The sequence below is a fragment of the Pituophis catenifer genome, unplaced genomic scaffold, assembly GCF_029215685.1.
Source record: "Pituophis catenifer annectens isolate HBS135680 unplaced genomic scaffold, rPitCat1.0.hap2 SCAF_1, whole genome shotgun sequence".
In the NCBI taxonomy this organism is placed as follows: Eukaryota; Metazoa; Chordata; class Lepidosauria; order Squamata; family Colubridae; genus Pituophis; species Pituophis catenifer.
This window is the reverse complement of record NW_027256881.1, coordinates 331,289,809-331,317,456: the sequence shown is the minus strand read 5'-3', so window position 1 is coordinate 331,317,456 and position 27,648 is coordinate 331,289,809. Positions and strand designations below refer to the sequence as shown.

The following is a 27,648-nucleotide window of genomic DNA, read 5'->3' as shown; positions in this document are numbered from 1 at the left end:
CCTATGTGTGTATTTGTGTGCATTTTTCTATTTGGAAGATTGCAGATTTATCTATTCGGAAGATTCATATACCACCACAAAGTATATATGCATGTTTGTATATATTTATTTAAAGCATAGGGATCCAACCTTTTGGTTTGCCTGGGCCACACTGAGTGGAGAGGAATTGGCATGGGCCACATATAGAATATAGCTAATGTATATAAATCACATAATATAATTAAAAGATTGTAATCTGGTGAGGCTGGCAGTTGTTCAGGGCCACATGCTGCCTATGGGTTGGAGATGCCTGATTTAAAAAATTTATATGGCTGCCTCAACAAAAAAGTAAGAATGTAATTACCAACTATTGTAAGTATTACGGTATAAAGAAACCTGTTTTAATTTGAATCCCATACCCATGACACCATAGTTTCTGTTCCCCATGGTTTGTGATTTGATTGCTGCACTTTTATCTCTAGCTTTTGAATTAGTACAATTGTTCTTAGACTTATTTTAGAAATGATTGAATGGTTTAGAAACTATTTATTTTAGAAATTGTATGCTTATGGCAGCATTGTCTAAGTGAAGATCTGTTTTGTGTGTCAAGTGTTGTTTGGGCTCACATTCAATTCTTGAACCCAAGGGTCAGTCTCAATGCTCCATTTATATGATTAGGCTTTTATTGGCTATCCTCATTTTCTGACTGGAAAAAGAGCCCTCAGGAATTCTCTTGCTAAGATTCCCTTCAAAGCCTAAAAATTATGATTAGAATTGAAGTGGAGTGGGAGAAGAAAAAAGGGATATTGACTGTTGGAAATACATCTTAAATTTTGTGTCCCTAAACAAATTGTTGCACTTGTAAATTTAAGATTAGGTGCTTGGGATGCAACCGAATCTAAATTCAATCTAGCAGTTGTCTAATTTAGCAGCTCATCCAAGTGCAAATCCTACTTCAATCTAGCCACTCAATGCATCTAATGAAGGCAGCTACAGCCCATGAAACCTCTGAAAAAACTTGGTTAGTGAGAAAAGCTACCAGAATCCTTCTGGAGAATTTATGTAATCCAAGTAGACAATACAAAATTATATAGATTACTAGATAAATGGGACTGGATCTCATTTGGTAGCAAAGTTGCCAAGTGCCTGCAGTCAATTTGTTGAGAGGGTTATTGAGGTTGGACTAGAAGACCTCTAGGATATCTTCCAATTTTGTTATTCTGTATTCCCACTAATTTCAGACAAATGCATCATACCAGGACTATGGATGAGAAAGAGTGTAGCTACTCAACTGTGACATAAGATAATACGAAACATACAACCCCTGAAATTGCATTGTTTTGCTGAATTAAAAAAAGTGTAAAGCAAATGAGAAAGTATGCAATAAAATTAATTACTTTGTTCAGCAGGTCATATGGTATTAATATTAAGGGAAATGGTGAGGAAAAACGATAATATTATTGTTCTGATTGATGATATAAGACAAAATGCTACTCTGGCTGCCAATTTTGTATCTAAGAGGACATTTGTGCCATACCTTTTCTATGGTATTGAGACAATGAGCAAAATATCCAGGGCAAAATTTCTGTGGAGGTTCTCAGTCATCCAGATCAGGGATCTCCAACCTTGGCAACTTTAAGCTGGAAGGACTTCAACTCCCATAATTCCCCAGCCAGCAAAGCTTTGGTACAGAGGAATCAGTTGCAGTTGCTATTCCTTTACACTTACAATTTCCTTCCTCTTCCTGATTTCTATCATCTCACTTGCAGAAATGTATTGTTCTCACTTGGGAGGAAGGCTTAGCACTGCAGTCAAGATTTCAATTCTTGTTAAGGCCTTTGGATCAATGAGCTAGGCATAAAAACAACTTTTTTAAAGGAAGTTTTTGCTGAGCCACCAAGGAAGGTGAATCAATTAACAAAACCAAAGTTATATTTTTAAATTCTTCAAGCAATTATTTTCTTTTCCTTTCATAATATTTACTTAGGCTGAGATCATATTTCTTGTCTTGTTTTATCAATTGGTTTGATTTTGTTTTTAGTTTGTATATATTCAAATTGATTCAACATTATTTAGCATGCTAAATATATACTCACTATATTTCTTTGGATGTTGCTTCTATTTCTTTCTTTATGCTTACTTTTACCATCTTATAATTCACAATCCAATTACTGTTGTTGTGATAGTTCACATGATTTTATTGGTACTCACTGCACTTTAGCTAATTTGATCATTTCAACTATGCCAGTATGCAAAACCATGTGACAAAATGTCTTGCCGCAACTATCATAGGCTTGCTCTTCCAATTCATACTTATAAGGAGGAAGCTATTTAGAGTAGAATATCTGCATGTGGAAGATATGCTGCTCCTTGTAGCATTCCTTAAACAACAAAAAATTCAAATATATTTGTAAACTGTCTCTACCAGGGAAGGTTTAATCCACAAGACAAATGAATAATGATTCTAGAGTTTAGCAATGACCTGTACTTAGAAATAATGGCAGAAGAAGCAGCAGTCCCAACAGAGGATGTATTGGCACCATTACAAAACTAAACTCTCTTGAGCCTCCTGAGGAAAGCCTTTAGCTCAATCCTTCAACTTTCAACGGCTGCCCTTGATTAGTCAGTATCTCCTTCAGTTAGTCAACTCCTCCCAGTTTAAAGTTGCCAAGGTTGGAGACCCCTGATCCAGATCATGGTTGTCCCAAAGGTGTTTTCCAGAAGCACCCAAAGGTGCTTTCCATCCCAGAAGTTTCTACAGTTCAAGAGTTCAACAAGGCTTCATGGATAAGAACTGATACGTCTTTAAAATCCAGAAAGTGCAGTCGCCTTTTTGAAAACACTTTTGGGACATCCAGGGAAAGATCTTTGGTGTTGATGAAGAGTTGCCAACTGGCTATCTGCGGGACCACCTTTCTCTAAGGACATCCACCTGTCCTACCAAGTCAGATAGGGTAGGCATGTTCCTGGCTCCTTCCTCCAAATATTGTCATCTGATGGGAACTAGGAAGTGGGCCTTTTCGGGGGCAGTCCTTGCCTTATAGACCACTCTTTCCTCTTTCCTCTTTCCAGTTGGCCTCCACCTTTTTAGCCTTCCATAAAGCTTTGAAGACCAGTCTTTTTCCCCAAGCATTGGGAGAAGATTAGATTATCACACTTTAGAACGGATTTGGTGCCAGGCTTTTGCTGGTTTTAACGTTTTTGTTGGTTGAGTTTTAGAGCTTTAATATGACTTTACGTTTACGTTTCTTTTAATTTTTCATTGGGAGCAACCCACAGCTGTTATAAAGATGGGAAGCTACATGAATGTTTTAAATAAAGTAAAAAAATAAAATAAAATCTCAGAAATTCTGAAGCGATTAAAACTTGTTTTTTTTTAAAAAATAAAAGTTATCATTAGTAACTAAGCCAACAATGTTGTCTTCAAACCATAGATGTTTTTGCTGTGGTGTAGCTATGTATATGCTAGAGGCAGTTTTTCTCAATCTTGGCCACTTTAAGAGGGTGGACTTCAACTCTCAGAATTCTTCAGCCAGCATGGCTGGCTGGGGAATTCTGGAAGCTGAAATCCACCCATCTTCAAACTGCCAAGGTTGAGAAACACTGTGACCATGATCAGAAAGGAGAGAGCTAGAAATGACTTAATGTTGGATGAGAATCACATATATTAGGACATCAACAATCTGCAAAACCAATTCTATCATGAAGCCAAGATTGTGAAGATTGATGGGACTGAAGACCTTGATGGCCTCAACACCACATGGATATTTTTCAATAGTCAACCAACAGGCATCTGATTTATTCATTCAAACATCTCAGTTACAGAGACATTTTTCAAGAACCAAGCTTCTTTCTGGGTTGATACTTGACCATCGTGCCAAGGGGAACATTGCTTCCTTGGAAGTCTGCCGTCGCAAGTGTGATTGGTCCACTGTACTTGTTTGTGTAGGCATCTCTCTGTTCAGTGCTGAACCAACGTTTCCCCTTCCATGGGTGGACAAAATGGGAATATTTAATCTGGAAAGGCAGAAAGGTCAAATAATAAATCTTTTACAATATAGTTTTATTGTCATTGGTCATTTAAATCCTGCCCTCCTTGTGATATTTGCAGCATACAGGATGGGCAGGACAATTTAGAAATGGTAAGATCCTGTGAAAAATTAGTACAATAATTATGAACAATACAATGATGCTGAAAATAGGTGCAAATATATTTATTTATTCACTTATCTATATACTATTCTGGCTCAAATCACCAAGGTAACTCTAGGCAGTTTAAATTTTTTTATTTTATTTATATATTAGAATTTGTCAAACAAAAACGAGAACAAGAATAAAAGAATAAAAATACAATGACAGGGATGCTATCCACATTAGTACACTTATGCATGCCCCCTCTACTGGGATTAAAACAATAACAAAACAGTAAAGTTTACTTTACCACTTACTGGGGAGGATATCCAACTCAAAAGGATTAAACCATAAAAATAAACTATTAAGAAGATGATTCACCACAGCCTACTCCAGGGCTGCTGAAAAACAAAGTTTTCACAGCTTTTTGAATGCCCAACAGAGTTTGTGCCATGTGGATTTCAGAGGCAGACTCTGTTCCAGGGAAGGCATTCCTCCTAAGCTCCACAAGATCAGACCATACATAGTGCTTGACAGCTCAGTCCCCCAAACCCTCCCAATCTTGACTCCATAGCAGAGTTGGTGTCCACCAGCCGGAATGTGAATGTATAACTGAGTCCAATTTTTTTGTAAGCCACCCAGAGTCAATAAGAGTGAGTGGGTGGCCATATAACTTTACTAAATAAAATAAAAAAATAAAATTAGAAAGCTAGCAAGTGAAACAGCCTCTTGAACTGAGAAGACATCCAAGAAGCAAAACAGGATAGAGCTATGATGGCAAACCTATGGCAAGTGTGCCAGAGGTGGCACTTAGAGCCCGCTCTGCTGCCGTCACCCCAGGTCAGATCTCTGTGGAATTTCTTTCATGAGCTGTTTCCTTGCAAACGACGAAACAGAAGCTCAGGAAAGAAAAAGATCTTACTTCTTGCCGTGCTGTTGGTGTTGGGATGCCCCGCCTCCTGCCGACCAGCTGTTCACGCATGTCCGCACATGTGCATATCGGCACATGTCTGTGCATGCGCACGTTCACACATATCCATGCATGTTTTCGCGCATGTCCACACATGGGCATGTTCGCACGTTTGCGTGCACCTATCAGTTTGGGTGTGTGCGCGTGCATGCAGTTTGGGCACTCGGTGTCTAAAAGGGTTGCCATCACTGGGATAGAGGGTCCAATAGATCACAGAGGAGAGGAAAATTAAAATACCCTCCCACCAAGCTGGTTAATAAGAAAGGAGATTGTTCTTTGGGTAGTTTGGGCCTAGGTTAATATCCAATTAATATTTCTTCAATGGGAATTCTTGCTTAAAAGCGAGCTCCTGATCACGCTGTCTGAAATATCCAACAGAGCTAGCAAGAGAAGGGAAGGGAAGGGAAGGGAGGCAGAGAAAGAAGAGCTGGCTAGTTTTGAATTTGGAGACTGAGATACAAGTTGAAAAGATGGAGAGGGGAAAAGGATGCTACTAAAGATGGTCTTCAGGAGCTCTATTATCCTGTAGGAGAGGGATCTGCAAACTCAGGAACTTTTAAGACTTGTAGACTTCAACTCCCAGAATTCTTCAATGGCTGTCTGAGGAATTTTGGGAGTTGAAGTCCACAAATCTTAAAGTTGCCATATTTGGAGACCCCCTGCTGTAGATGGGACCAGTTGCTATCTCATAACTAGAGTAGTTAGTCAACTCTGGTTGGTCTCAAAAAGCTAGGCAGCATCCAACCTGGTTAGTATTTGGATAGAGGTCTTACAAGAATTCAGAACAGTAGAATAGACTAGGAAGTAAAAAAAACCCCCAAAAACACCGTTCTGTACTATTGCCAAAAAACCTACACTGATGTGTAGGTGGAATCATCAGATCTAATGTGTGATTTGAAGGGAACTTTATCTTTTTTCACCAGGAATACTTAGAGGAAGTACAGTATCAATGAGAAAGGGTGTTTTTTTCCTCTGACATGGCCCAGCTGACAATGCCAAGCGTGTGGGAGAGATATCACATGCTTCAGTAGGGCATTCAAGACAGTAAGAAGAACCTTCCTAACCTTTTGCAGGTCTTCTTCTGTCAGCTGATACTTCCTCCCTTGGTGAGGAACAAGCATATCTTGAGTTGTAGTGGTGTTGAAGGTGGGCACTCCAGGCCCTGAATGAAAAACAGAATAACAGAGTAACCGTTGGAAGGGGCCTTGGAGGTCTTCTAGTCCAGTCCCCTGCTCAAGCAGGAGACCCTATACCATTCCAGAGAAGTGGTTGCCTAGTCTCTTAGAAAACAGAATATTTAAGAATCAAACATTGCTTTCCCTCCTACAAAAAGTCAGAAAGATTACATAAGAGTTACGTCAAGATACATCTCGAATGGAACAAAAAAAAGGGTGAAAATTATCTCCTCTCAGAACAAACTGTCACATTCACACACATAAACTGACTTACAGTTCATTGCCCAAGCAACTAAGGAACACATGAAGCCACAAAAAATACAGGTTAAAAATAGCTGAACTTAATCTGTTGAATGAATGCAGTCACTAGGTTTGTAACTGACCTGATTAAGTGCATTATGTAAGCATACTTACTGATTATTTTTCTAATTGGGGAAATCTCATGAATTCTTCTCCTACAATAATTCCAAACCCCAGCTATATATAAGGATATCTAGGTCATTATCATGATTTCATGATAAACATCACCTTTATGTTTTTCATATGGAAATATTAGGGGCATATAATTTCCTGTTAATTTTTTCTTTTCCCTCCCCCAAGAACATTTGTTTCTCATAGGATTGTGAGCCATGGTGGCGCAGTGGTTAGAATGCAGTACTGCAGGCTGCTTCTGCTGACTGCCAGCAGTTCGGCAGTTTGAGTCTCACCAGCTCAAGGTTGACTCAGCCTTCTATCCTTCCGAGGTCTGTAAAATGAGGATGCAGTTTGTTTGGGGCAATATGCTGAATCTGTAAACTGTTTAGAGAGGGCTGTAAAAGCACTATGAAGCGATATATATATATATATAAGACTAAGTGCTATTGCTATTATCTGTTTATTTCAATATGATATCTCCAATGGCATCTTTTGTCAGAGGTGAGAATGAACAATAAAGTTTTACTCTATCTAATAAACATTCTTTTGGCAGGGCTCCTGAGGTTGGAGGGCAGAGTGCTGGTGAAAGTGGATACAGGAGATACTTTAGAATATAGAATCATAAGGCTGGAAGGGATCTTAGAGGTCTTCTAGTCTAACCCACTGTTCAAGGTAGGAGATTTTATACCATCCCAGTCAAGCTATTCCATTGTTTAATTGTTCTCATGGTCAGAAAATACCTCCTTATTTCTAAGTTAGATCTCTCTTTAACAAGTTTCTACCCTAATTTCCTGTCCTCCCCTCTGGTGTTTTGGCAAATAAGTCTGTTTCCTCTTCTCTATGGCAGCCCGTCAAGTACTGGAAGACAACTCTGTAACTTCATCATTTCATAAATGTAGAACTAAATGGAGTGCCCTCTCATTTTTTCAAAGGGAAGTCTGGCAACCAATTTCTTTGCTGGCGATTTCTATGTACTGTATACAGGTAGTCCTCCACTTACAACTAAAACTGAGCTCCAGATTTGTGTTGCTAAGCAAGACAGTTGTTTTGTCCCATTTTATGGCCTTTCTTGCCACAATTGTTAGGTGAATCACTGCAGTTGTTAAGATAGCAACACAATTGCTAAGTGAATCCAGCTTCCCCATTGTCTTTGCTTGTCAGAAGGTTGCAAAAGGTGATCACATGACCCCGGGACACTGTGACCGTCATAAATATGAACCAGTTGTCAAGCATCAGAGTTTTGATCACATGGCCAGGGGGATGCTGCAAGGGTCGTAATTGTGAAAAACGATCATAAATCACTTTTTTTGCTGTTGTAACTTCTGCCACTAATCAAACTTTCTCTTTTAACTAGGTGAAAACCGTGGGAACCTTCAGAGTCAGTTTAATGTCAGGGTTCCAAGTAATAGATCCATAGCAAGCAAAACTCCAAGGAAGAGAGATTCCTCAAGGAATAGCTTTACTGGAAATGTCATATTGGCACATATCTGGTGAAAACCGATATGCGTTCCCACGGTTTTTACCTAGTTAAAAGAGAAAGTTTTCCCACAACCCCAAACAATCAGTCACATGGCCCAATCAAGACGCTGTCTGGTCATCTGGTGACCTCACTTCTCCTTCCACGGTCCAGGTGTGGGAATGACCTTGGTTCTCAAGAGAAAATATTTTGTTTTGGCTACACCAGGGGTGTCAAACTCAAGGCCAGGGGCCAGATCTGGCCCACGGAGTGCTTAAATCTGGCCCACAGGGCTGGCCTGGAAATAGCAAAGGACAGGCTTGTGGTGCCCCGTTTTGGCTGACACAGTGTTGCAGGAGGCCGTCCAGGTCAAAAATCGGATGCGGGGGGCACGCATGGCAACCCCCCCATGCCCCCATTTTGTACAGCAGGGTGCTGAAGAAGGCATCTGTCCTGTCTCCCCCCCACCCCCCCGCTGGCCCACGGAGAACTACAATGCTGATCCAGCCCTTGAAGAAATCCAGTTTGACACCCCTGAGCTACACAAACCCCTCTATCTTAATCCCCCCTCCCTATCCCTCAACTCCAGTGTGGTAGCACTGAAGCTTCAATATGGCTTTGGTCAGGTCAGCTTCAGGGTTGACAGCAGTGGTGGGCTGCCCCCGGTTTCGACCGGTTCGCAAGAACTGGTAGTAAAACCGGCAGGAGGCCCATCCACCGCCCTGGATGTCGTCATCAGCGATCTGTGCATGTAAGGCGCATGCACGGAAGTAAGGCATACCCCTGAGCAAAGCGATCCCGTTGCGAACCAGTAGTAAAGGTAAGTAGAACCCACCCCTGGTTGACAGGTTGTAAGTCGAGGACTACCGGTGTGTGAATGAGAACCCTGTAAGACTTAGCTCATGATCCCACCTGAAATAAATAGGACTGTACCTTCATAGTTGAGGAAAATGTGGCTATCAGTTGAAGTTTTGTTTTTGGAATCCAATTTGTGTATTTCAGGAGGTGGCTGATAGTCAGAATGATGGATACTTTGAAACAACGGCAACAACTGTTTATCTCCCAAGCACAGCTTTGTTGGTGGTTGAGTCCGTGGCTGGGTCACAAAGTCCTTAGCGTTTGGCTGAGTGGAGAGAAGACATGAATACTTTTATGTGTCCTGAATCTTTCCCCATTCAGCTTCATTCAATAATCCTGAATTTAAAAGCACATTAAGAAAACTATTTTCTTCTCTTCCTTTTCTTAACATTGCAGATGTCATAGTAAAAATGTGAAATTCATTGCTATATGATTTACTGTTCAGATAGCTTTTAAATCTGACCCAGATGGCTTCCTTTAGGCTCTTAACTTATACATCTCTTTTCCTTGACAGCAGCTGAGGATAGGAAATAGCCTAGAAATATAAAATTATAAAATAAAATATAAAATTATAAAATAAAAATAGCAAATAGCTAGAGCAGTGTTTTTCAACCGTGGCAGTTTGAAAATGTGTGGACTTCAGTTCCTAGAATTCCTCAGACAGCATGGCTGGCTGGGGAATTCTGGGAGTTGAAGTCCACACATCGTTGAAATCCACAGCTAGACTAAGTTACACCCTAGGTTAAATTCTTAACAATGAGAAGCTGGGTATTACCGCTTTGTAGTAAAATTGGTTGTTGGTTATACCGGTGCATTTTCTCTTCTCATTGTGATCTCCTAGGAGAACAAACGACTCATTCTTTTTGGAGTTAGAATAGGATGGAGGGCCTGGAAAAACCACAAAGACAGAGAATAGATGGAGACTTAATCAGAACTGTGGTTCAGTCCTGGGATTTTTAGTGCCAGAGGAGTAAAAAATGTAAAAGGTAAATGGTATATGGTGAGCAGGCCAGGATCCAAATTCTGTTGATCCCCATCTCACCTCTTCCACACACATCTAAGAGTGTGGTGGTGCAGTGGACTAAAGTGTGTTAAGTAGCACTTAGCTGCCAGCTGCTTGCAATTACTGCAAGTTCAAATCTCACCAGGCTCAAGGTTGACTCAGCCTTCCATCCTTCCAAGGTAGGTAAAATGAGGACCCAGATTGTGGGGGGCAATAAGCTGACTTTGTATAAAAAAAGAGCACCGCTTAGGGTAAGGTGACCAGACGTTCCGCTTTTGGCAGGACAGTCCCGATTTTTAGCAATTTGTCCTGGATCCTGCGGCGTTTGAAAAAAGTCCCGATTTTTCATTCTGCCTCCTGAGTCCCGGCTGCCTCCTGAGTCCCAGCTGATGGCTAGAGGGGAAAAAACTGTTTAAACTCTTGCCGCGGGGCTTCAAAGGGCCGCCCTACAGGTGATCAGTGTTAAAAGAAAACAAATGAGTAGACCGATGCCTGCAAAAATAGAAAAAACAGCCCCTTACAGCTTCCACATAGGTTAATTAGCACAAGTTGATTAGCTTGGCTTCCCCACTTTCAGCTGATTTGCTCTCAGCTGTTTTGCGCAGGGCTCTGTTCTGTTGCTAGCTGCAAAGAGTTCCTGGAGCAGATTTTTTCCCCCTAGCTATGCTGAAAAAGGAAACTGAAAATAAAGAAGGGTCTTTGCTGCACTGTGACAAAATGAGGCAGAGAGAGATTTCTTTTTCTTTTTCCTCACCAAAAAAGGTAGGTGCAAAACTGCAAACAATGGGAAATTTAGGGCAAAAGAGGAGAGTTCAAGATTTTAAAACACAAAAGAAAAAAAGCTCTATTTAACTAGGGAACTGTAATAATTGAGATACTATTAATTGTATATTGTGTTGAAAGCAGAAATGGTTAAGTTATGGTTTGGAGGAATATATGGGGGAAATTATTTGGTTTATTATTATTGGTAAATATAATTAATTGATTTGTAAGAAATTGGATTGCATGGAAATAATTGGAATATTTATGTTCATATTGATTAATATACAAAAAAGATAGTTATATAACTAATTGATTTATATTAAAATGTTGAATTTGTATTAAACAACTGTATTACATAATTACATAATTAACCAATGTGAGGATGGATATAAAAATAGATGACAATGAGAAGGGGTATAATATAGAATAGAAGGGAAAAATTGAATTTGATTAAGATTAGAGATGAGGATGAAGGGTAATATTGTTTTTTTTAAAAAAATAGATGAGGAATAAATATGGCAAAAAGGAAATATAGAAATTGTAAATTTAATTGAAATGACTAAACACTGTTTAAATTTGTGAACTGGCCAAATACTCTGTTCAAAGAAAATACATTGTATGTTTGTATGTGTGTTTCTAATTATTGTTATTTATTCATATTTGTTCTCTTTTATTCTTTAAAGTTTAACAATTCATTCTTTATCTTAATATCTTTATATTTGTTTGGGGTTGGCTTTCTTCCCTTTCATCTTTTTTATTGTACAGCAATCTTTCTCCTCAAACCTACCACCTCTCTCTTTTCTTTCCTTCTTACTTTCTCTTCCCCCCACCCTCTTCTTCTCCTCCCTACTTCCTTTCTCCTTCTCCTCCTCTCTTCCTCCCTCTCTTACCCTCACTCCTACTCTAATTTCCCTTCCCTTCCTTCATCCCTCTCTATTGTTGTATCCTTTTATGCATATGGACTACTCAGAAGGCTGAAAAAGTTATTTTTGACTGGTCCTCACACTTTTGACCAGTCCTCGAACTTACGACTGTCCTCACATTTTACATTTTTGCCCTATCTTATCACCATGGTGAAGAGAAGCAGTTGTGAATGAGTGACATGGTTGTTAAGAATGCTGCACGGGCATAAATGTGAGGATGGTCATAAGTGTGAGGACCTGTCAGAAATGACTTTTTTCAGCCCTCTGAGTAGTCCCTATGCACATAGCCATGGCCACCCGGTCACATGACCAGCTAGCCACGGCCACCCAGTCACTTGACCTCCAAGCCCCGCCCACAAAATAAGCCACGCCCACAATGGTGTCCCTCTTTACCAATGTTAAAATCTGGTCACCTTAGCTTAGGGGGGGCCGAAAGCCCTACTAAGCAGATATATACAAAAGCATGACGGCTATTGCTTAACGCATTGTAAGCTGCCCTGAGTCTCCGGAGAAGGGCGGCATATAAATCGAACCAATAAATAAATAAATAAATAAATAAATAAATAAATCTTTCAGATGCACTCATCCCATACCTCACTCAAATATGTACATAGAGAGCGGGAGTCAAAAAGTCAAGCTATTTTTTTACCTGCAGAATTTTGATCACACATTGTGACCACCTTCCTGACGTTTTTGACCCTTCCGCAGACTCCCCTGATCCCATTCATGCCCACACTTTTACTGTATGTGGATGAAAAATGTAGTACAGGTAGTCCTCAATGTATGACAACAATAGAGCCCCAAATTTCCGTTGCTAAGCAAGACAGTTATTAAGCAGCATCCTCACAGTCACATGATCAAAATCCAGACACTTGCTATGTATGACCCACAGTTGCAGCATGTGATTGCCCTTTGCCATTTGCGGTCAAGTGATCGCCATTTGCAATCTTCCCAGCTGGCTTCTGACAAGCAAAGTCAATGGGGGAAGCCGGATTCGCTTAACGACTGCATGATTCACTTAACAACTGCAGTGATTTGTTCAACAGATGTGGCAAAAAAAAAAAAAGGTTGCAAAATGGGGTGCGACTCATTTAACCGCTTTAATTAGCAATGGGAATTCTGGTCGAATTGTGGTTGTAAGTCGAGGACTATCTGTATTTCCTTCACAACCATCTCTTGCCTATTTCCTCTGGGTGCCCAGATTTTTTAAAAAACCAAAGTAATATCACAAACAAAGTAGGGAGATGGGAAAATTGACCAGGGGAAGCATTGGCTCCAGCAGTCCATTTCTAATACACAAGGAGCCATGGAAATAATGAGCAGTGGAGCAGAAAGAAACGTACATCTTTTAGGGGACAGCTCCTTTCTTCATACAGAAACTCCCTCCTCTGAGTACTTGGCTCCAGGTACAATCATTCAGGAGATTTGTCAAGGCCTTCACAGATCAAGGGAAGAGGAGGAGGCCTCCAAGGTTCCATTCAAACTATGGACTAGAACCGTGATGGCGAACCTATGGCATGTGTGCCACAGGTGCCACGCGTAACCATATCGATGGGCACATGAGCTCAGCATGCATGTGCCAGCCAGCTGATTTTCTGGCCTTCTGGGCCCACTAGAATTAGGGAAACAGGCTGTTTCCTGCCTCCGGAAGCAGGAAACAGGGTGGTGGGGAAGGCCCATTTTTCTCTCTCCCCAGGCTCCAGAGCCTTTCTAGGAGCTTGGGGAGGGCGAAAACAGCCTTCCCCACCCCCCTGGAAGCCCTCCAGAGGCCAGAAACAGCCCATTTCCCAACTTCCAGTGGGACCAGAAGGCCCGTTTTTTGCTCCTAGAAAGGCTCTGGAGCCTGGGGAGAGAGAAAGATGGGCCTTCCGGGCCCACCATGCCATCGTGTGCCAGGAGTGGGGGGGTTGCATGCGCGGGGGCAGAGCGCATAGAATTATGAATGTGGGCATGCGTGTGTGCAACCCCCCCTTTCTGCCCCCTCCTGGCACACAATGGCAAAAAGGTTAGCCATCACTGGACTAAACGTTTCCCATCCTCCTCTAGTAGTTTCGAATTAAGAATAATATCTCTAAGCATAGAGAGAGTGAATTCCTGTCTTTTGCCCTTAAGGCGATCTTTTGCACATTGAACAGATGCGCTGTTGAAAATGGAATCAATTGAGGGGTCCCTGGTACTCTCTGAGCTTGGTTGTTTTCTTGTATAGTGGTACCTTGGTACTCAACCTCTTTGATACTTATCTGATTTGGTACTCAACACATTTTTACGTAACAATTTTGTCCCAGGATTCATTGTTTGTTTGGTACTCAATACACAAGCCAAAACTTGTCTATGTTGGCTGCCTTATAATTCATTACATTATTCCAATTGTTTGGTACTCATCATTTTTGGTATTCATTGTGCCTCCCAGAACAAATTAATGATGAGTACCGAGATACCACTGTAAATATTTCATTATCTAAACTAGATAACATCAAGAGTGCTAGTTACTAGCACTGATGATGTTACCTAGTTAGGGTAATGAAACGCCTGCAAGAAAACAAACAAACTCAAAGAGCACCAAGGACCCCTCATTTCAATCCTGAGCTACAAATATTCTCCTTTATGGAAACAACTCTTTGACCTTATGAACCTGTTTTGACAACTGGCATAAGTGATGACAGAGAGATTTTGGTAAAGTTCCCATCTCATCTTAGTGAAATGAGTGAAATGATCTCATCTTAGCGAAATGAGTCTCGGTGTTTAAAAAGAAAAAGGAACTTTCTGTCTTCCTTTCTCTCTTGTTCTTCCTTCTTTTCAAGATGCCCTTGAAGCAGAAGTAAGATATTTCTATCCTTATGTGTAGATTAAGAAATTTACCCTGTTTTCCCGAAAATAAGACTCAACCGGAAAATAAGCCCTAGCATGATTTGTCAGGATGCTTGTAATATAAGCCATACCCCAAAAATAAACACCAGTTAAGATTGTCAGCCAAATAGACGCATTTAGTACTGTATTTCCCCGAAAATAAGACCTGACCAAAAGAACAAGCCCTAATGCGTGTTTTGGAACAAAAAATAATATAAGACCTGGTCTTATTTTTGGGGAAACACAGTATAAGAATCTAGTAGCACTTTTTTTTTTAACTTACAGGTGATTCTCTGCTCATTTAGCAACCATTTAAAATTACAATGGTGCTGAAAAAAGTTAGGCCTGATCATCGCACTTAAAACCATCACAGTGTCCTTACATGATCAAATTCAGGCACTTGGCAACCACCATGTAGTTATTATGGTGGCAGCCTCACAGGGTCATATTATCATTATTTGTGACCTTCCCAGATAGTTTCCGATAAGAAAGGTCAGTGGGAGAAGCTGGATTCATGTAACAACTGCATGATTCGCTGGATGACCGCAGGAAAAAGGTAATAAAATTGGGATATCAGTCACAACAACTGCCTCACTTAGCAATGGAAATTCTGGTCCCAATTGTGATCATAAGTCAAGGACTACTTGTACAAGGTTTATAAAAGGCATAAGCTTTCATAAACTTCATCCAGATGCAGAGAATGTCTTATGTATGATTTCAATTACATCTAATGTTCCTTTTCCATCAAATGTCACAAATGTTCTTTTAGCATTCATTAATAGCTGGGCGAAGACCATGCTTTGCATTCAAGATTTATATATGTCATCCATCCACCCACCCACGTATGAACATACACACAGATACTTTGTCTCTCTCTGTGTGTGTACATTGTGCTGCTCAGTATTACAGACAGTTCTCGACTTACAACAACTTGCTTAGTGACTATTCAAAGCTATAACAGCATTGAAAAAGTGACTTATGACCGTTTTCACATTTACGACCATTGCAACATCTCTAGGATCACATCATCAAATTTTGGACGCTTGACAAATGACTCATATTTATGACGGGTGCACTGTCCTGTGGTCACATGATCACCATTTACGACCTTCTGACAAGAAAATCAAGCCAGATTCACTTAACAGCTGTTACTAACTTAAAAACTGCAATGATTCACTTAACAATTATGGCAAAAAAGGCTGCTCACTTAACAACTGTCTGTTGCTTAGCGACAGAAATTTTGGGCTCAGTTGTGCCCATAAGTTGAGGACTACCTATAATTCACTTATCCTATTACAGGGGTTCTGCTGAATTTGGATCTCTAATATATACATTGTGCAGGGTATATATTATTGGGCATGTTGCATATTTAACAGAGTTGGAGACACTGCCTGAGTTGTTGTAATCTTGGTTCCCTCTCTATCACCATACCAGGTTGCTGCCATAAGTATGACTCAGACATGATAGTAGAAAACCTGTGTTGCCCATCTCCAGGCTGAACGTTTGAATGGTGAACCATCGCTGAGGCAATATGTGGGTCATAGCTGTGGGAGAAAATTTGAATTACTAGTGATTAAAAATAATGAACTTAATACTTTATTAGATTTCTAAGGCTGCAAATCAAAGAAAATTCAAGATGGTACACAAAAATTGAAATCATATGAAGAGTGCAGTCATCAAATCACAAGATAGAACAAAGTTTACACAAAGCTGGAATGTGTCACAAATGGCTATTAAGCATTGAATAGGGCAGTGATTCTCCACCTTGGCAACTTTAAGATGTTACTGTTGGCTGAGGAATTCTGGGATCTGAAGTCCCCACATCTTAAAGTTGCCACAGTTGAGAAATACTAGAATAAGGGATGAATGTTTCTACAGAAAACTGTTCCCCCTCAATCTACCATAATGACACAACGACAAAATGTACACTACAGTACAAATTAGTTCAACTATAACTTCAATTGTTGTTGTTGTTAGTCGCGAAGTTGTGTCTGACCCATCGTGACCCCATAGACAATGTTCCTCCAGGCATTCCTGTCCTCTACCATCCCCCAGAGTCCATTTAAGCTCACACCAGCTGCTTCAGTGACTCCATCTAGCCACCTCATTCTCTGTCGTCCCCTTCTTCTTTTGCTCTCAATGCTTCCCAGAATTAGGCTCTTCTCCAGTGAGTCCTTCCTCTCATTAGGTGGCCAAAGTATTTGAGTTTCATCTTCAGGATCTGGCCTTCTAAAGAGCAGTCAGTCCTCTAGAACTGACTGATTTGATCGCCTTGCAGTCCAAGGGACTTGCAGGAGTCTTCTCCAGCACCATAGTTCAAAGGCCTCAAATTCTTTGGCGCTCAGCCTTCCTTATGGTCCAGTTTCACAGCCAACTTTCATAACTTCAATAGCATTCTCCAAATATATACTATACATTATTTTCCAAAAGGAACTAATTAGAGAACCAGACTTTGTTAAAATCCTTAACCTTGTTTCAATATAAAACAGGCTTTAACAAATTAAGAACAACAGTTCCAGTTAACTTTGCTGGCAGGGAATTTTATATAATGCAGTCCCAATGCATTTGAGGATTGGGGAAAGCTGGTATAATCTTAGTCAACAACTACAGCAAAGTCTTATAATTGTATAAATTTTAAAAGGCCAAATCTCAGGAGATGCTAGGATCTATAAAAACAGATGATGATGATGATAATGATGATGTTGTGATAATGATGATTTAATTACCAGTAGGTGGCACCATTTAGCTGACCTTGCCTAAGCTAGGAGACTACAGTAACCAGACTACAGTAAATATCTGGAAGCCAAAAGCTATATGCTAAAATGGATAGATTTCAGACTTTAGGCCAGATATAGATATATGCAACCCACAACACACACGCCAGAAAAAGGCAATGATATTGTAAATCATATTGTTTAAGAAAACTGATTCATTACATCCAGTAGTCAAGCTTGAGTCAAAAATAATTTTACTTTCTAATTTTTCAAATGAACTTTTTTAAAACCAGAGAAGACAGGTAGCAGCATTAAAAGGGTGATAATATCATTGAGAGTCACGCTGATAAACCTTGTTGCATGTCATCTTGGAAGCCTAGTATTAGAAAGATAAACTATACAGATAGTCCTCAACTTACAGCAGTTTGTTTAGTGACTGCTCAAAATCATAACAAACTGAAAAAAGTGATTTCTGGCCATTTTTCAGACTTATGACCATTGCAGCATCCCCATGGTCACCTAATAAAATTTCAGGTGCTTGGCAACTGAGTCATAGTTATGACAGTTGCAGTGTCCCGGGGGTGTCATGTGATCAACTTTTAGGACCATCTGACACGCAAAGACAATGTGGAAACCGGATTCACTTAACAACTGTGTTACTAACCTAACAATTGCAGTGATTCACTTAACAAATGTGGCCAACACAGTAAAAAAAATGGGGCAAAACTCATTTAACATCTGTCTCAAGTAGCAACCGAAATTTTGGGCTCAATTGTAGTCATAAATCGAGGACTACTTGTAAACATTTTAAGCAATTGAAAGAAAATCATGAGTATAACCAGAGGACATCCAGGTATGTTTCTTAAAAGATTGGTTAATGTGGAAAGGAGTTTGTAATTCTAGGAGGCTTGAGATGCAATATATTAGCATGACGCACAAGAGACTATAGCAGCGTTTCTCAACCTTGGTAGCTTGAAGATGGCTGGGGGATTCTGCGAGTTGAAGTCCAGCCATCTTCAAGCTTCCAAGGATGAGAAACACTGGACTATAGCCTTCTCCATTCCAGCCATCCCTTTCTGAGGCAAGTGTTGCATTGCTTACCGTTGACCTTCAGGTTCTTGGACAGTATATGCACGCTTCTGCTCACTCACTGCCTGGGAGTATCGAGGGTCACCCAAAACTATAGATACCACATTCTGAAATAGGAAAATGCATGAAGTGACCCAATGCTGCAAGTAATGTCTTTCCATCTTGTATTGTGGCGCCATTAGCAGAAGGTGCTTTTAAAATGGTAGGCACTATTGTGTGGAATGAATCCACCGATGGCTGTGATGTGGGTGACATTTCTCATCTTAGAAACAGTCTACCTCTGATTAAAGCTGGATTACCGCTTCCACATTTCCCTAGAAATATTCAGTTAATCACTGTCAGAAGAGAAATGCTCAATTAGATGGCCCACTAAATATTCACCAAGGTTTTCCTTATGTTGGGATGAATCTGCCAGTAGCTATTAGCCATGTTAGCTGACTTGTATCTCTGTGGGTAGAAATGGTCTCCCTATAATAACAGCATCTTGGATTTTGCATGTAAAGATCTAGTTGTATTATATCTACAGTTGGGAGATCAAAAATGTTCCTCCATCTTGCTTAGGAACAGTTAATCTGGAACATTTTTCAGCTCCTGTTGATTTTCTATCAGTGCTCAGGTAAAAAAAATTGTCATTAATTTTTTGATATTAAAAATGCAATCTCATCCAATTCTGGTTTAATGCAAGTCCATCCCCCACTTCCTTTGTGCAGGCCATCTTGTTCATCTATATTTCTCAGGATCTGTTACAGCTAATTCCTCTTCCCTCTACTACATAATGAGACCATCTTTGCCTCATCTTTTTGTTGGCTATATTCCGTTTGATTATTCGTGGAGCAGATTTGTCTAATGTAGCTGCATTTTCCTCCTCCTCCTGATGTGAGAATGAATACTTTGTACATCCCCTCCCTTAGCTAAGCCTAAATTGGTAGCTAGGAAATACAGATCAGAGGCCAAGTAACCCAAGACACACTTACCTCAGTGCAGCACTTGATTGGAGGTGCCCATTCACCTGTGAACTGTGATTGGTAAGACGTGTTGAAATAGTTATGATCATCACCTCTCAGGGTTAAACCACCTCCTGCCAAAGAAAATCGGAAAATCCATCATGGTGGATCAATCAGAATAGCTATCTAACTTGTCCTGTCCTGTATGAATGTTTGTGTGAGAGGGATATAAATTAAACTTCAGCAAGTAAAGTCTTCTTTGAATGTTGTTGGGTCACTTACCATATGCTAAAATCCATCTAGTCATTCAACCATCCAACCGTACAACCAACCCACCAGCAATAGCTTCACAATCTGTCTGGAAGAGGGAAGCTTCTGCCTATTTACAGAGATTGAACTCCAGCACTGTTTTTTTGCACATCACTGCTCCATCTAGCTTAATATTATTTATTTTGCTTGGCAGCAGCTCTTCCAAACTTGGCTGAGAATATGTTAATTGCAGAAACTAACTGATGAATTTGAGATCACCTGCATGCCAAAGAGATGTTACAGCTCGGAGGTTGAACTTTGCCTGCCCATTTTATCTATTTTATGCACTCTGCATACATCAGTGGCACTTGGCTGGTAGCCCTGGTCAAAAGATTCAGTCTAGGCCCACTGCAGAAATGTGGAAACACTCTTTAAGTATTTAGAAAATTAAAAGCAATGCCCAAAGACTGTCCAGGTACAGTTCTAGACAAATGTCACCATTGGGATATGTCTTCGTGGACATAAATTGCCTTAGTGAGCCACTGTTTAGAAGGTTTTGAACTTGCTGTAGGTTTGGCAAACGCACCCAGGTGTTGGCTTGGAGCCCTGACTGGAGGTACCACCCCTTGGTAGGCTGGGTAGGACTGCTGGTAAAGGGTCTCTGGTAGGGGTTCCTTCTCTTTGTCCCCACTGGGAAAACTGTCGTCCCACTTGTCTACACGGTTGGGAGTGGTATGTGGGAGGCTAGGAGGATAAGAATAGCTTTCTCGGGTAACAGAAGTGAGGATGCTGTGGCGGGGATCTGCATGCATTTGGAAGTTGGATACAGGTATTTTAATAGCAGATTTCATTTCCAAAGGCCAGGTCGGATAAGAAAGGTATGATTCTGAGCAGGTGTCCCAGGCATCGCCCATTTCTTGGTTTAGGACATCAGCACATTTTGGAGGCAGAATGGGTTGTCGCTGATAGGAGCCCCATCTAGGAGGATAGTCTATACGATAAGGGGAGATTACTGTGCTACCCTCAGGCCTCTGGTCAAAGCCCAGCTTGAAATGGGAAGCCCTCAGGAAGGATTCAGAGGCCAGAGGAGCTTGGACTTTTTCGAAGGAAGTGGAGGGCATTCTGCAACCTGCAGTTAGGTAGCAACCGGGAGAAGATTAGCCAAATTCACAGGAGGAAAGATAAAACTAGAAGCCAAAAAATCTCTATTTTTGGCAAGGAGGCCTATCACTTCTGGATTTTAAGTAAAAGCTATACATATCTCTTCAAAAAGGGGATGTGTAGAAGAAAAATAGCCTTCTTCCAGAAATATGTGTGTGGTTTAAAGGGCAATAAGGAACCATGAATTCAATATTTGCAATCTCTCGTATGCTGCTTGAGTCAATCAAATACACCTTTGTTTTCTGATGAGTTCTGACATTCCAGAATGGAACACAGCTTACGGCATCACAGAAGAGAGAATTCATCCCAACTTGATGAAGTTTCTCATGATAGGTTATCCCCCTCTGGTGAGTGGAGAGTCAAATGGTCGCTAGGGGGCTCTCTCGGACAGCCCATGAACCACCAAACTGGGCGCTCAGGACTGCCAGGCCCCTAAGAATAAAATAAACAACAGGACAACTCATGATTCAGACAAACAAAAGCCTTGTGTGGGACTGGAGAAGAGATGGAGCCAATGATGCAGGTCCCAAGCTGTGCTGGGTTAGAGGGAGGCCTGATGGGAGCTGCCACTCTCCTGTAACCAGACGTATTGTGAGATCCAGGATCCGCTCTGATTTTTGTTTTGCTAAATCAACAAGAAGCCTTGTGATTCTGTTTTGGAAACAAACCTGTTTTATCATTGCAATCGGCTCTCCATTTCATCTGCTACAGATTAGCTTTGAGGTCACAATGCAGTTTGTCACTAATACTGTAACCCATATTTCAATCAAGATGGACATTCCATTGCCTACATCAGTGTTTCCCAATCTTGACATCTTTATGTGTGGACTTCAGCTCCCAGAATTCCCATGGCTGGCTGGGGAATTCTGGGAGTTGAAGTCCACACATCATAAAATTGCCACGGTTGAGCTGGCCAAACTGCTAAAATCTAGCATGGTGGTGGTGGCGTGTGTAGATGTAGATGTGAGAGAGAAGAAGGGTGGGGGAGAAAAGGGAAGTAGACTTTTGTCAAAATTACTGTATGTTTTATTGGTTATCTGATCATTTCTCAGTGAATTACAGGCTTTGTTCTCCCCACATTGCTTCCAGATGTTTACATCTGTTAAATGCTTATTTATTTCTTCCCTGTACAATTTCTGAGAATCAGCTTTAGTGAAACATCTATGTACAAGTTTTTCATACTTACGACTGTTGCAGCATCTCCATGGACACGTGATCAAAATTGGATGCTTGGTAACTATTTCATATTTATGACAGTTGCAATGTTCTGGGGTCATATGATCACCTTTTGCGATCTTCTAATAAAGTCAATGGGAAAGCCAGATTCATTTAACATTTAACAATTATTTATTTATTTATTTATTTATTTATTTATTTATTTATTTAATTAATTTATATGTTACTAACTTAACAACAGCTGTGATTCATTAATAACTGTGGGATGAAAAGCTGTAAAATGGGGCAAAACTCAGTTTATTTATTTATTTATTTATTGGTTCAATTTATATGCCGCCCTTTTCCGGAGACTCAGGGTGGCTTACAATGCATTAAGCAATAGCCTTCATACTTTTGTATATACCTGCTTAGTAGGGCTTTTGCCCCCCCCCCTCCCAAGCAGTGTTCTTTTTTATACAAAGTCAGCTTATTGCCCCCACAAACCGGGTCCTCATTTTACCTACATCGAAAGGATGGAAGACTGAGTCAACCTTGAGCCTGGTGAGATTTGAACTCGCAGTAATTGCAGGCAGCTGGTGTTAGTTAACAACTGTCTTGCTTAGCAACAGAAATTTTGGGCTCAATTGTGGTTGCAAATCAAGGACTATCTGTAGGAGGACAGGATATTTGGTTTTTTTAAACTCTATTGACAGATTAGAAATAAGATGGAAGTTACTGTATACAGAATTCTACAAACAGCCATTCAAAGTAAGGATATTATTTGCTGTGTTTACAAACTCTACAATACCAAGCTGTGCATTAGGGGATTTTTTTAAAGCTTAAAACTGTTGTGAAAGTTTAGTTTTATCTTCTGGGATTACAATTTTCAGAGTTCCACAAATGCTGCAACCAACAACTATTCTAACTAAAGAATTCTGGGAGCTGAACCGGTACAAAGAGCATTAGGGTAGAATAGCAATAGCACTTAGACTTGCATACCGCTTCACAGTGCTTTTACAGCCCTCTCTAAGCAGTTTACAGAGTCAGCCTATTTCCCCCAGCAATCTGGGTCCTCATTTTACCCACCTCTGAAGGATGGAAGGCTGAGTCAACCTTGAGCCTGGTGAGATTCAATCTGCCAAACTGCTGGCAGCCGGTGATCAGCAGAAGTAGCCTGCAATACAGCACTCTAACCACTGTGCCACTAAGGCTCATCAGAAAAACTGATTTATGACTTAATTCTTCTTGCAAAGCCAGCCAATTGTTGTTTATTCAATAAAGTAATGAATTACACAATTTATTTCTGTGAGCACAACCTAGGTGTTGAATTTATGACATTGTGCTTTTTATACCAAAGTAGTAAAAAAAACCTACATCAGAACACATATCTGGACACAGGGATACTATTCATTTGCCAAAGACCCTCAAGAACTATCTTTCATAGCCTCCAGAAGGTTAACAATAAAAGGGTGTGTTGAATTATTCTAGAGGTGATATAAAGAAGATAATAAATTAATTCTGAAGATGCATCACCTTTAATAGAATCAAGAAAGATTCTGAGTGCAGCATGTTTTATTAAATACTCTTTCTTGAAAATGGACAAAGTCATAAGGGGAAAAAAAGTAGGAAATTAAAATACTGAATTCAACATATAAGAAGGAGGGGCCTCTCCTGAAAGAATATAATTTTAGAACACTGAATATTTCTGAAGATAGAACCCTTGCAGTCTCCATACAATTATCTAATTTGATTTCTCCTCCTCCTCCTCCTCATTGTTCATATCATCCTATCTGAAATGACCTTCAACATTAAAAAATAAGTTGGCAATAGAGAGCTTTGCAAAAATTTAAGAAATTGATTACATGCTAGAAATGGGCTCCAACATTGACATCCATTAAAAAAAATTAACAGAGTATCAGTGATTCATGGACCCAGTAGAAAGACATCTTGTAATAACAAAACCTTGTTGCATGTCATCTTGGAAGCCTAGTATTAGAAAGATAAACTATACAGGTAGTCCTCAACTTACAACAGTTTGTTTAGTAACCATTCAAAGTTACAACGGCCCTGAAAAAAAGTGACCTATGACCAGTTTTCACACTTAGGACTGTTGTAGCATCCCCATGGTCATGTGATCAAAATTCAGACACTTGGGAATTGAGTCATATTTATGAAGGTTGCAGTGTCCCGGGGTTATGTGATTTCCTTTTGCAACCTTCTGACAAGCAAAGTCGATGGGGAGGTCAGATTCACTTAACAACAGTTTGACTTATTTAACAACTACAGTGATTCACTTAACAACTGTGGCAAGAAAGGTCGTAAAATGAGGCAAACTCACTTAACAAATGTTTCACTTAGCAACAGAAATGTTGGGTTTAATTGTGGTCGTAAATCGAGGACTGCCTGTATTAACTGCTGCTGATGAACCTGCTAATCCCTGCTGTAAACTTTTACAATGAAAAAATGTAAACCTCTGATGATACAGAGTACATGTGTGTTGTTCCTGTTTTTAATACTGTTTACCTATTATGACTCCTAAAAATATACTTCAAAATAATCTTAAACACTGTAAATATCAAAAAGTATAATTGGTTCTGCTTTCCACACTCCAAGGGATTTAGTATACTTTGTCAGGAAAACAGTTCTGAATAAAGCTGGATTTTATAGTTTCAGAACGGAGGGAAAGAAGAACCATTGCTGCTGTTGGAAGAATCCTAGCCATATCCTGAAATTAGCTCGGAGGCTAAATTAAATGTGTAATAGAAAGGCCAACTCTGTCATTAAGCTGACTGAAGTAGTAATTTTGGGCAGCAGACCAGAAAGAGCAACAGATTGGGACAATTCTTTCAGAAGTAGTTTCTTAAGCAGCCATTTTACAGCCCACCTTCTTTGTAAGAACTTAGAGCACCATCTATAATATGCCATTCTCCACTTGATCCTCTCAAAAAGACTGTAAGATAGATGATTGAGAAAGAATTGCATGATTCTCTCATATTTGACCATGTACCCTCCCAACTAAAGCCCATCACATCAGCTTCTATCTATTCTAAACCATGTTGCTTATCTTCTGAGTCAGCCTTCCATAAGCATTATTTTAAGAGGGTTTGTGGTAGAGCTACCGCCTACCAGCTATCTGGAGGGTGACTGACAGGGTAATGGGACAATTCACCACGGCCAACTCGCTGCAGCCAACTCATCACGGCCAACTCACCGTTGGATAAGTCGCCATGGCCAATTCCCCACAGAATAACTCGCTGCGAGACAATTTAACAATTCTATTTAATCATTTAAAATAAATAAAAATTATTTTAATTTTTGCCATTCACATTTCATTCTGTCCCTCCTTTTGCATCCTTTCAATGATTCTATTCCACCATTTCTTAGATATTATTTAACTCTTGTCCCGCAGCGAGCTGTTTTGTGGCGAGATGGCCATGACAAGTTGTCCTGCAGTGAGCTGGCCATGGAAAGTGGGCTGTGGCAAGTTGGCCGTGGTGAGTTGGCCATGGCGAATTGTTATAGACCTGACTGGCAATGCAGTTGCCATTAGAGAAGTGGACTAGAATGAGCAGCAGAGATACCAAAATCTCCTCCTGCATCACAGGGCAGCCTCCTCTCAACTCACATAAAGGGACTTCTTGGCCTACTTCAGTTAAATATCTGCAGCTCATTCCAGCATTCAAAAGACTTAATTACAACCAAGCCTTGTGGCTTGAGCCTTAGCTATTCATTTCCCCCTTCATTTACTTCTTTGCTGACAAAAGAGTTTGGGAGATTTGACAAACTTGCCTACAGTATTTTGTGCCCTTGAGCTGACATAAGAAACATATTGCTACTACATCCACTTTAGCTCCCTAAAGACTATTTGACCATGAAGAGTCACCTTGCATAGAAAATTTAAAAGCTCTATTGGTCAAGGAGCAGATAAATGGACATATATGGCAATGCTGTAATCCTTACATGTAAATATATGTTAAGATATTTAAATTTAGTAGCGGGGACAGTGGGGTTTGAACAATGAGTCAGAACACCAAGTTGTAACTGATTGGTTGGAGAGAACTGGCTCCTGCATGAGGCAATCTAAACTGTGATTGGTTGCTGTGGGTGTAAAGGGGGAGCCTCCTTGTTTCCCGCCTTTTTTTCCCCTCTGTGTGCTCTGTAATTTACCTCCTGATGTTCCTGCTGTATTGATTTACCTGATGATGTTCCTCTTTGCTTAGTTTGCTGTATACATAGATGTAAAATATATTTAGTTTTTCACATAATATATTTTTTAGAATAACAGAGTTGGAAGGGACCTTGGAGGTCTTCTAGTCCAACCCCCTGCTTAGGGAGGAAAGCCTATACCATTTCAGACAAATGGTTATCCAACATCTTAAAAATTTCCAGTGTTGGAGCATTCACAACATCTGGAGTCAAGTTGTTCCACTGATTAATTGTTCTAACTGTCAGGAAATTTCTCCTTAGTTCTAAGTTGCTTCTCTCCCTGATTAGTTTCCACCTATTGCTTCTTGTCCTGCCCTCAGGTGCTTTGGAGAATAGCTTGACTCCCTCTTCTTTGTGGCAGCTCCTGAGATATTGGAGCACTGCTATCATGTCTCCCCTAGTCCTTCTTTTCATTAAACTAGACATACTCAGTTCCTCAACCGTTCTTCATATGTTTTAGCCTCCAGTCCCCTAATCATCTTTGTTGCTCTTCTCTGCACTCTTTCTAGAGTCTCAACGTCTTTTTTACATCGTGGCGACCAAAACTGAATGCAGTACTCCAAGTTATATGAAACTACAAGTTTGTGTCAGCATCTCTGACTCCATTTGGACACCAGCTGTGTAATTCCCTGTGTCAGACCTGCCCCAGTTGGGCTCTCAGGAAAGCAAGACTCTTGAATCCATTGAGTTGAATCAAAAGAACTTTTACTGAGAGTCACTGGATACAATAAAGTCAGGCAGAATCTGAAGTCCCCGTGCAAAGCACAAAGTAATTCTTTCGATTTCCCAATCCCAACCCCCCCAGACCAGTCCACCGGCATGCCGAGAAGATGTTTTGAGAACTCTGAGGTGCTCAAGGGTAGTGAGGTGAACTAGGCAGATAATAGTTCACACTCAGGGTCTGACGACCTTGGAACCTGGTGAAAACCAGCTGGGAAGAAGTCCGTCCCATCTCTGAAGACAGTCCCCCTCCCTAATTCCCAAGCGAACAGCAGAAGCAGAAAAATCTCAAGCATGCTTATCCACTTCCCTCCCCTCCCTGCAGCATAGTGACAGGACACCAGAGCAATGGTGGATCTGACACCCCGACAATGTAGGAATGAAACTGTGCATTAACTGTAGAGCTTGGAAGAGGGACAAGTGACGATCAGTAGAAGGCAAGGACTTTCTGTATGTTATGGGTTCATGATGTTTCTTCACTAGCAGTTTCTACAGAAATAGTTCTGCAGAGTTTAAAAGACCAGGAATGTGTGATTTCTTTTGAAATCTCAGGACTGCACTCAATTTTCAAGTCATGTGTGAAGGATTGCATTTGAGAAATTTTCTGGGACAAACAAACTTAAACCAAACCAAACAAACAAAGACAAACAAACAAACAAAAATTAAGAGCTGTTGTGGCACAGTGGTTAAAATGCAGTACTACAGGCTACTTCTGCTGACCTCCCCCTGCCAGCAGTTTGGCAGTTTGAGCATCACCTTCCATCCTTTTGAGGTTGGTAAAATAAGGACCCAGATTGTTGGGGGCAATATGCTGACTCTGTAAACCGCTTAGAGAGGGCTGTAAAAGCACTATGTAGAAGTATGTAAGTCTGCTATATTGCTATTGCTATTA

At 40.4% G+C, this 27,648-nt stretch overlaps 1 protein-coding gene across 1 annotated transcript; it reads right to left on the bottom strand.

Annotated features, from left to right (window-relative positions):
• Window positions 1–3,813: 3,813 nt before the first annotated feature.
• On the bottom strand, window positions 3,814–20,635 carry SAXO5 (stabilizer of axonemal microtubules 5). Its single transcript, XM_070931738.1, has 8 exons — window positions 20,101–20,635; window positions 19,296–19,399; window positions 18,334–18,428; window positions 15,950–16,062; window positions 9,759–9,871; window positions 9,059–9,248; window positions 6,145–6,242; window positions 3,814–3,996 (listed from the first exon to the last, which is right to left on the bottom strand). The coding sequence occupies exons 1-8, from the start codon at window positions 20,633–20,635 to the stop codon at window positions 3,814–3,816; spliced, it is 1,431 nt and encodes a 476-aa protein (XP_070787839.1).
• Window positions 20,636–27,648: the final 7,013 nt, after the last annotated feature.